Source organism: Populus nigra, chromosome 8 (assembly GCF_951802175.1).
Source record: "Populus nigra chromosome 8, ddPopNigr1.1, whole genome shotgun sequence".
NCBI lineage: Eukaryota > Viridiplantae > Streptophyta > Magnoliopsida > Malpighiales > Salicaceae > Populus > Populus nigra.
The window spans coordinates 3,747,902-3,757,355 of NC_084859.1; the positions used below are offsets into that span (position 1 = coordinate 3,747,902).

Genomic DNA, 9,454 nt, shown 5'->3' on the forward strand with positions numbered 1-9,454 from the left:
GTTTTTTTAAGAAATATTATCATTGCTTTAGGTTTTTTTTTTTTTTTACTTCTATAGATGAAAAGGTTCATAAAATCTGACAAATTTTTTTAATATTTTAAAATATTATTGAACAAAATGGATTTTGAAATTTTAATTCATCCTTCTTGATCCTTCCATTAACCTCACACAAAACTAAAAACAATCCAAAAGAATATAATGTGCTAAAATTTTATAAAGTTCATATGAAATTATATATGCTTTAAAAATAAAAATAAAAATAAAATAATTTTATTCTCCATCACTGGCTGCGTCTCTCTCGCGACCGAATCACCCCCTCAAGAAACCCAACGCCACCACCCACCCCACCCCTTCAGATAACTGTACTGTATTTATTGATCTATTTATTTAATTTTAATGCTAATTATCATTAGCAACCTCCTCTAATTTACAAATAATGTACGGAGGATCCTCCAAGCGCGGCGGCCGAGGAGGCGGCGGCTCTGGTCCTAGGCGCTCCTCCTTACCACCTCCTCCGCCTGTCCACCGCCCTACACCAGCCTCCCGCCTCTCCCTTGGTTCCACCAATAACAACACCCGCAACAACCGTCCGGGTCCGATCAATGCCAAGTCATCTTCGTCTTCAAACCCGGGTGTCGAAGAGACCTTCTCTTTAATTCCGGGAAATAACCCGCTTGCTTTTGCCATGATTATAAGGTTGGCACCTGACTTGGTGGATGAGATCAGAAGAATTGAAGCTCAGAGTGGCACTGCTAGAATTAAGTTTGGTTCCATGGCTAATAACCCTGATGGGAATGTGAGTCACTTACATCCAAATTTCTCTTCTTTTTCCTTTAGACAATTATTTTTTGTGTTTAATTTAATTTTCTTTGCTAGTATTATTATTTGTCTAAAATTGATAGCTTTATTTGGGTTTATATAATTGCATTAGGTTATTGATGTGGGTGGTAAAGAATTCAGATTTACATGGTCGAGGGAATTGGGTGACCTCTGTGACATATATGAAGAACGACAGGGTGGCGTAGATGGAAATGGTTTGCTTGTAGAATCTGGATGTGCCTGGCGGAAGGTCAATGTCCAACGTATCTTGGATGAGTCAACTAAGAACCATGTTAAGATGCTGTCAGAGGAAGCTGAACGCAAATTTAAATCTCGCAAGTATGTCATATGATGCTTTTACGCCCACTTTATTTCTTGAAATTATTTAATTGCTAGAGCCTAGGTATCTTTAACATGTTTTTTTTTCTTAATCATTGTCACTTGTGTCTGAATATCTCTTTGGATTATATTACTTAGTATTCTTATTATTATTCACATGAATGTTAAGCAAATGGATGTGTCCTTGCAGATTGACTATTGTTGATATTACTTGAATCTTGATCTTTTATTGCAGATTAACTCTTGTTGATATTGCTAGAAATGTTGATCTTACATAATGTTCCTAAATCTGACTGTTTGTTGTTTGCTGTATTAGGGGCACGTTCTGTTCTTTCGCTAGTTCTTCCAGCATATGCTTTATTTTATAGTCTGTATACATGATTCAATAATGTGTACTGTGGGTTTTCAATAAAAGGCTCAGCTTAGATGTTTTCAGATGTCAATTAAGTAGGTTATTTTATCCTGACTAGTTGGGCTTTATTATATGTAAATGTGGATGGTCTTTGTAGTTCAACTTCGTATGAAAAGGAAAAAAAATGGATCAGCAAGCCCTCGGTTCAGATTCTTAGCAACATCTATGTAAAAGAATTTGGATTCCTGCGGATTGTTCTCTGTAGTGATGCTTGATTGGTTTTTATTGACAGTTATTAAATAGTTTTGAGCAGAAGCACAACATTGAAAGTGATGCCACCACCCATAATGCTAGTTTAGCTAATATTGTAATTTTAATTTTTTTTTCCCTGATGATAGAGCTATCGTGTTAGACCATGGAAACCCAGCCGCAAAGAGTCAAATAAAGCAATTAGCAGCTGTTGAGTGTAAGTTGACTTAGATTCTGATCTTTTTTGTTTTGTGCAGTGTGTGGTTTTTCTCCATTCACTTGACTTTCACTTTAGAGAAGAGAATCCAACAAACATTTTAGGCATGTGATTGAAATGTTAGGATGAAGTTGATTCTGTTGTCCATTGAGGCTATGTTCCTATATTCAAATTATTTTCTGATGGAAATACATTCCATCAAACTAATAGAGCTTTATTTGTTAATGTTTCTCTTGTTTCCAGCTAATCCATGGAGAACCTTTAAGCAAAAGAAAGAACCTCCATTTAAAAAGCGTAAAGTTGAGCCTCCCCAAGGTATACTAGTGGATTTTCATGTGATTAAAAAATGTACCTTTTCTATATGTTCTCTGCACAGAAGTGTAAGAAGCTTAAAATCCTTATAACATGGCATTTTTCTTTCCTACTGTGGCTGCTCTGCTGCTCATTTTCAATTTCTACTATTGGAATTTGTTTAAACTATGCCCCAACTGCAGTTGGAGGAGGCGGCTTCCCTAAACCCATCTATAAACCTGCACTGCCTTCAACTACTATTGTGAAAGGTAGACTCTCTTCACCTCTACCATCCCCACCAGAACAATCTGGGGCTCCAGCATCTCCATTTGGAACTGGAAGCATCACTAAGCATCATGTGAGCACAGAAGAGTACATTCCTACCCAGATGAAAAATAAAGAGAATGCTGCTAGCTCAGAGAATGAAATCCCAGCCAAGTTTACTAGTGCTTTATGGGAGACACCCGGGCGCAAAGGGAACTTGGGGGTCAAAGCAATGGATTTGCAGAGTATGCTGGTTAATTTACTGATCCAGAGCCCTAAAGGGATGAGCTTGAAGGTATGGGGCAGATACTTCTATCTGAAATACTTTTCACTGAATATTTGGTTCCATATTTGCTACATGCTGCTTCTTTGGTTTGTTCCATGCTTCCTTTGTGCTTAGATGCTTTTCTGCGACGGGATCTTTGTTGGTTTCTCTGGTTCTTGTAAATTTTTTGTGACTAGCTCTTTATTGGTTTCTTGGTCTTTGTAAACTCTACCTCCCATGTTTTGTAGGCTTTGGAGAAAGCTGTTTCGGGTACAATTCCAAACTCTGCTAAGAAGATTGAGCCCATTATAAAAAAGGTAAGCAGTTAAACCTTTGTTTATTGGTTTTAGAATAGCTAGTGATCTTATGTCTTTTCATTCAATCTTGAGTATCAGATAGCAAATTTTCAAGCTCCAGGAAGATATATCTTGAAACCAGGAATGGAGTCAGAAAAATTCAAGAAACCTTCATCCGAAAGTGGAAGGTACATACCAATTTATGTGATAGAAGTTTCTTTCATTTGGCTGATTCTGTGGCCAGGTTGTTACAACTTACAATATCCTGTTTTGTTCTCCTTTCAATTGCTACTAGATCTTAACAATATTTCCTGGAAGAATGAGTTAAAATGAGGATATTTGACATAATTACCTAATACTAATTGAATCATAATTAATTGGCTGAGGCATGATATCCTGCTCTGCTCTCCTTTCATTGTTACATGGCTGAGAAATTGATCTTGCTAGGGCACAAAGAATTCCTTTATGCCAAACCTCACAATTCATGAGTGTTGATTTTTTAGAATGCTTTGTTTTCTTTTTTGTGCTTGTCTTTAGCTTGTGGGTTTTGAACCTTTTAATTTCTCCTCTTGCTCTAAACATTTGGGAATTATGAGTCAGTCTTGGAGGTTTTTTTTACAACGCTTCAATATTTTTTTTTATCTCTGTATTTTGTTGGTTAATCATTCTTATGGGGTATGTGAAATTGAAATGAATCCATAGGATTCCATTGGGTTGGTAGTTCTGCTACCTTCTTATAATTGGGCTCTAGTCATATTTTTGCCTTAATCTACTCTAGTGAATTGTCCCTTTGTGAGAACTGATGAAAATTGAATAAAAGCTTTCTTTATGAACACTCTTTGAAGTACATTTCCTTTTGTCTATTTGTGTGTGTATATGCATCACATGGGTTATTAGATGTGTTTTGTTTACTTCCAGTTCTCCTGAAGACAACCATCAGCAAGCACATGCTCCTGAAGATAATTGTTGCCAGAGACCTGATCCAGAACCAAGATTTGCGGAGAAAAATCCTGCTGCTGCATCCAAGGAACTAGTTCAGTCAAACTCTAAACTTGGAGAAGAATCAAATGCATTAGAAAAACTTGACGTGGATCAGTCTTTGCCTGATTTGTTTGGTGAGAAGAAGGTTTCTGACAATAGTGAAGGGCAGGCAGGCAGCTCTAGTGATAGTGGAAGTGACAGTGACAGTGACAGTGATAGCAGTGATAGTGGGAGTGACAGTGGAAGCCGCAGCAGAAGCAGGAGCAGGAGCCCAGTAGGAAGTGGAACTGGGAGTAGCAGTGACAGTGAAAGTGATGCTTCTTCCAACAGTAAGCAGGGTTCTGATGAGGATGTTGATATCATGACAAGTGATGATGACAAAGAACCCCAACATAAGTTGCAGACCACTGAACCAGGATTATTGGCATCTCCTGATCCTTGGAGGTCTGTGCCGAATGGGATTGATGAGAAGCTAGATGGTAATAAATCTGCTGCAGTTGACATCGAGGGCCACGGATCTGCTGCAGTTGACATCGAGGGCCATGAATCTGATGCTCTTGAAATCGAGGGCCATGAATCTGATGCTATTGAAGTCGATAAAGACTTGGCTGGTGATAAAAAGGACATTAAAATAACTAAAAATGATAGTTTGGTTTCCAGCAAAGAAGGTGAAAAACCTGTGCAAGGAGCAGAATCCACTTTTCATGATCATGATATGATTCAAGAGCGCCAAATGTTCATAGGAAACTTATTTGATGATGATGACAATATGGTTAGGGACAGCTTTAGGCATGAGCAGTCAGACAGCTCAGAGAGAACATCAAAAACTAAATCAAAAAGGGGCCTCGATGTGAAGCCCTTTGACAGTAAATCTGAGCGTGTCAAAAGATTGAAAGCTGAAAGCTTGTCTGGAGTGCCCACTTCTAAGGGTAGGGACACCCAGTTCTCAGGGAGTCCTCATGATAAACACAATGAAGACATGTACAAGGGCCCTGCCATTCAAGTGATGGATAGAGCTGATAAACAAGCAAGTGATTTTGGCTCAGAAAAGCTGTATAACCAGGCAATTTCTGGAAAATCTAATCCAGATTTTCAACAATCAGGTCGGAGGTCTTCTGATCAAAATGCAAGGTTGAAAGCTCAGGAAGCTGCAAGCAGATCCAAACATGCTGAGGGCTCTGGAAATAGTTGTAAGTTTCCAGAAAAGGGTTCTTATGTGCATGAAGCGTTTTCTATTCATAGAGAAAAGGCTTCGAGAGATACTCAAAACGAGGATACTTTTTCGAAGGAGAAAAAGGTGCCAAGAAATTCCAAGGAAGGTGGTGCTGGGGGCAGACATTCAGCTCCCTTTGATTCCCATTACAGGAAACAAGGGGAAGCATTTGGAAGACCAAAGGATGCTGGACAAATTTCAAACTCAAATTTTGGGTTTTCACCAAAGGACTCCAACAGAGCTGACATGGAAAAGCACCCAGTTGTTAGTGGAAGAGGTCTCCATAGAGAGCTTTCAGACTTGGAGTTAGGAGAACTTCGCGAGCCATTACTTGAGGAAACACCAGTTAAAAAACGGTTTGAAAGGAAAAGTTCTTTTAAACACTCAGAGAACAAATCAAGCACTTCAGATAACTGTAATTCAGATATAAACAAGGGCAAATCTATTGGAAAGGTATCATTGGACTCTGGAAAGCCCTCACCTAACCTGAGTGCTGGAGTTAAGAGGTCCCCAGAACATCGTGTCGATGATTTAACAAGACCTAGCCATAAAGCTATGCAGTCTCAGCCGCAACATGTTTCAAGTGTAGATAATCTTGATGTTGGATCTGGGTTCAGTAAGTTGGCAGACTCAAGTATTAGATTAACACAGAATGAAACTAGTGCAAAGCTAGGAAATAGTATGGAAGGCTATGGAGAAAGCCACAAGAAAGCCCCTCTCAGTGCACAGAAGCTTCATGAATCTAAATGTGGAACACTTCCCCACTCGATAAAGGAAAGTAAAACACAACCATCTAATTTGATGGCTGACTTGATAAATGGACGGAAAGATACACTTATGACAGAAGATAGCAATAATGTTTCCAAGAAGAGGGAATCTTCTTCAGAGGATGACAGCTCTTCATATTCCAAGTATGAAAAGGATGCACCAGAGCTCAGAGGACCAATTAAGGATTTTTCTCAGTGAGTAATCATATTTGTTTTGGATTGAGGCTTTGTTGTTGCATAGCTTGCATTGTTCTTCTCATTGTAAGATTAAAATTACTCAATTCCATGACATGAAATTTAAATCATGCGCCATCTGTTATTATGCAGGTACCAAGAATATGTGCAGGAATATCGTGATAAATATGATAGTTACTGCTCCTTGAACAGGATCCTAGAGAGCTACAGGTATCATAAAACTTCTTCTTCATCTTCTTTTTATAAGGAGCCATTTGTTTTGCTGTTTGCTAGGTTTGGTCTAGTGCTGTTAGGTTTGTTGTCTAATTATATTTGTACACTTGATGTTGTATGCAGGAATGAGTTCCATAAACTGGGAAAGGACCTTGAATCTGCAAAAGGCAGGGATATGGATAGATATCATAACATCTTGGTGCAGTTGAAGGAGTCTTATAGTCAATGTGGAATGGTATGCTATAAAGTCTTTTTATGATACCTTTTCTGTGACAGTTTGCATTTATTCATACAAATTAAATTCACTAAAGTGTCTTAGTTATTGCTAATTTGTTTTCTGGGTCAATTAAATTCTACTTGTAAACATTATGAGGGGTTAGAGGATGGCTGCACCTGCATATGCTTTAGGAAAAAGAACAGGCACCACTGACTCTAATGATGGAATGAAATTTGATATCTTGATGATTCCAGGGTTTTTTTATGGCTGAAAATTATAGAAAGAGTTTGCAATAATACACGGACAAGTAGAAATGATTGGGTGAAGTTGTTATTAGTGGTGTGGCTGAATGGAAGACACCAGTTACTGGAACTTGCGTCCATTTAGACAAACTTTTAGAGTCTAGACACTTGAATTCGGTAGTGATTAGGTAAAAAGATGTGACCATTTAATTCCTTGCACATCCATCTGTCTGAAGGGGTACAAAGCATAAGTGAGGTTGGCGTTTCCTTGTCATCTGCTCCGTTAGTTTCTCAGTATTTAAAGAGCTTAGACATAGGACTCCTCCCTTTAATGAGGAATAAGAACTATTGCTTCTGTGGGTATATTAGGTAAGAAAGTGAATTAGGTAGCCTTGTTATGTTATTTTCATCCATCTGATAGACTAGAATGTTTGCAACCAAAATTTGTTGACTACATAAGTTGTATCTAATAGTAATGAAGATGGTGAAATGCATTGAGTGATATAAGTAGGTGTTTTATTATTTTGAGGAAGGTGAGATGAGTGACAAAGACAAGGAGGATAAGTTCAATGACTGATTTGACGAATTCAAGTGAGGGAGTTCGAAGTAACTACATAACCTTTCTCATTTTGAGGAAGGTGAGATGAATGAGTTGTGACAACACCCAGAAAACTAGAATCAACTGAAGTGAGAAAATCTTTCAGTGTTATTGGTAGAATCATTGGATAATAAGATAAACCAATTAATGAATACATGCAGTTTGAAACAATGCAACACGAGGTTCTCTTGAAGCACCTTTGAGCGAGATGATTATCTAGACAGCAAGTAGAAGATCGTTATGATAAGGCCAAAGTTATTTATTTTGATGCATGTTTTTTTTGGTCCTTAACTACCATGCTTGGTTCCTTGGGTCTATGGTACAGTTTCAGGTCGTAATTTTTATATCTTCGGTAATAGAAGGAACAGTATTTGTTAGTTTGGTAGCTGCAAATGTGCCGAATACTTTCAGTTTTGCTGTTATCCTTTGAACTTAATCACTAGGCTGGGATTGATAACTCTTCTTTTTTCAGGAAGCACATTGATATAGCTTTCGTTTTAGATTCTTTTTTCCTTCCTAGACTCTTCTATTTTGACCTGTGATGATATGGCTTGCAGAAACACAGACGGCTGAAAAAAATATTCGTAGTGCTCCATAAAGAACTAGAGGTGACTCGTAAAACATATGTTCAACTTTTTGTTCTTTTTTTGTTTTTTGTTTTTTTTTTGAGCTTCATTGAATGGGATATCTTTTCTCAATGCAGCAACTTAAGCAGAGGATTAAGGACTTCGTGCCCTCGTATACAAAAGATTGAACATTGATTCAATGCTTTGAGGCAGAATTATCCAATCTTTCCTCCATAAACGCAACGTGTGCTATTCCCTTGACTGGTACATAGTGAGATATATTCTTTTGTAGAAAAGTAGAATGTTTCTGCGGAGGTATCTTAAACTTCAGCTTCGGCATAGGTGTGCTAAGGTACACTTTTCCTGCCAGTCGACCTTTTTATGTATAACCTCTCCATCCATGTGAGTTGCGTTATTTGATATATAATTTTGCTTCATTTTATCATACTTCATATTATGTGAGAGAAGCGGCATCCGTGATAAAATTTCAAAGCTTGCACAACTTGATAGCTTAATCCGGGATGTCTTCTACCTTGTCTCCTATAGGAGAGCTTTTTCTTTGTGACTCCATGGATCAAAGAATAAGGGGTTTTTTTACGTGTCAAAACTCTAAAATACCAATAACACTGTAACTTTGGGAAGATTTTCAAAATATTTTATTTTTATTCATCATGGTTTTTACTTGTCAAAAGGTTCTTACAATCATTTTAATAGAAAAAATCTTAAAAAAACTTTAATAATACTGAATATGAAAAATTAACTAGAAAAAATATATTTTTTGAAATAGAAAAAAAAACTAGAAAAACATCATAGAATAGAAAAAATAAAATTAACCAAAAAAATATTATTTTTTTTAAAAAAAAACCCTAGCATTAGTCTCATGAGATGAAAGGAACTCGAATTTAAGTTTAGTTTTTAGTTGGAAATTGTTTTATACGAAAAATACTTTTTTGTGTGTTTTTCATATTCTCTTAAATAAACATTATTTTAATCATAATTGTTATGCAACACATAACAAAGGTAAAGTAATTAAAGATGGCTTTCCTTCTATTATGATTATTTTATAACATACAACAAAGTAAAATAACCATCAATAATTATTGTTTTCAGATTTATTATAAATTAAAACCCTAATAGATTAAGAATACCGTAACTTTGGAGAGATCCTTAATGTAATTTTTTATTCATTAAAGTCTCTACTTACTAAAAAGTTATTATAATTTTTTATATGGAAATTTTTTTTTAAAAAAACTAATATTATTGAATATGAAAAATACACTAGAAAAAATATTTTTTTTCAAATAGAAAGCAAAACTAGAAATGCATTATAATAACAAATAAAAAAATAAACTAAAAAATTATCTATTTTT

General features: G+C 36.4%; 1 protein-coding gene across 1 annotated transcript; it reads left to right on the forward strand.

The window, feature by feature from the left end:
- The first annotated feature begins 262 nt into the window (after positions 1-262).
- On the forward strand, positions 263-8,529 carry LOC133701595 (uncharacterized). The gene is made up of 12 exons (XM_062125566.1): positions 263-796; positions 932-1,158; positions 1,909-1,976; positions 2,220-2,291; positions 2,471-2,826; positions 3,045-3,113; positions 3,192-3,280; positions 4,011-6,248; positions 6,381-6,458; positions 6,585-6,696; positions 8,076-8,126; positions 8,222-8,529. Exons 1-12 carry the CDS (start codon positions 437-439, stop codon positions 8,270-8,272), a joined length of 3,771 nt encoding a protein of 1,256 aa, XP_061981550.1. The 5' UTR covers positions 263-436; the 3' UTR covers positions 8,273-8,529.
- The last annotated feature ends 925 nt before the right edge of the window (positions 8,530-9,454 follow it).

What these genes read in the sequence shown, in the direction of transcription:
- LOC133701595 (XM_062125566.1), top strand. Translation starts at nt 437, where the DNA reads ATGTACGGAGGATCCTCCAAGCGCGGCGGCCGAGGAGGCGGCGGCTCT. An exon ending in CGCAAATTTAAATCTCGCAA is followed by an intron (nt 1,159 to 1,908) that starts GTATGTCATATG and finishes CCCTGATGATAG; the next exon opens with AGCTATCGTGTTAGACCATG. An exon ending in CTTATAGTCAATGTGGAATG is followed by an intron (nt 6,697 to 8,075) that starts GTATGCTATAAA and finishes TATGGCTTGCAG; the next exon opens with AAACACAGACGGCTGAAAAA.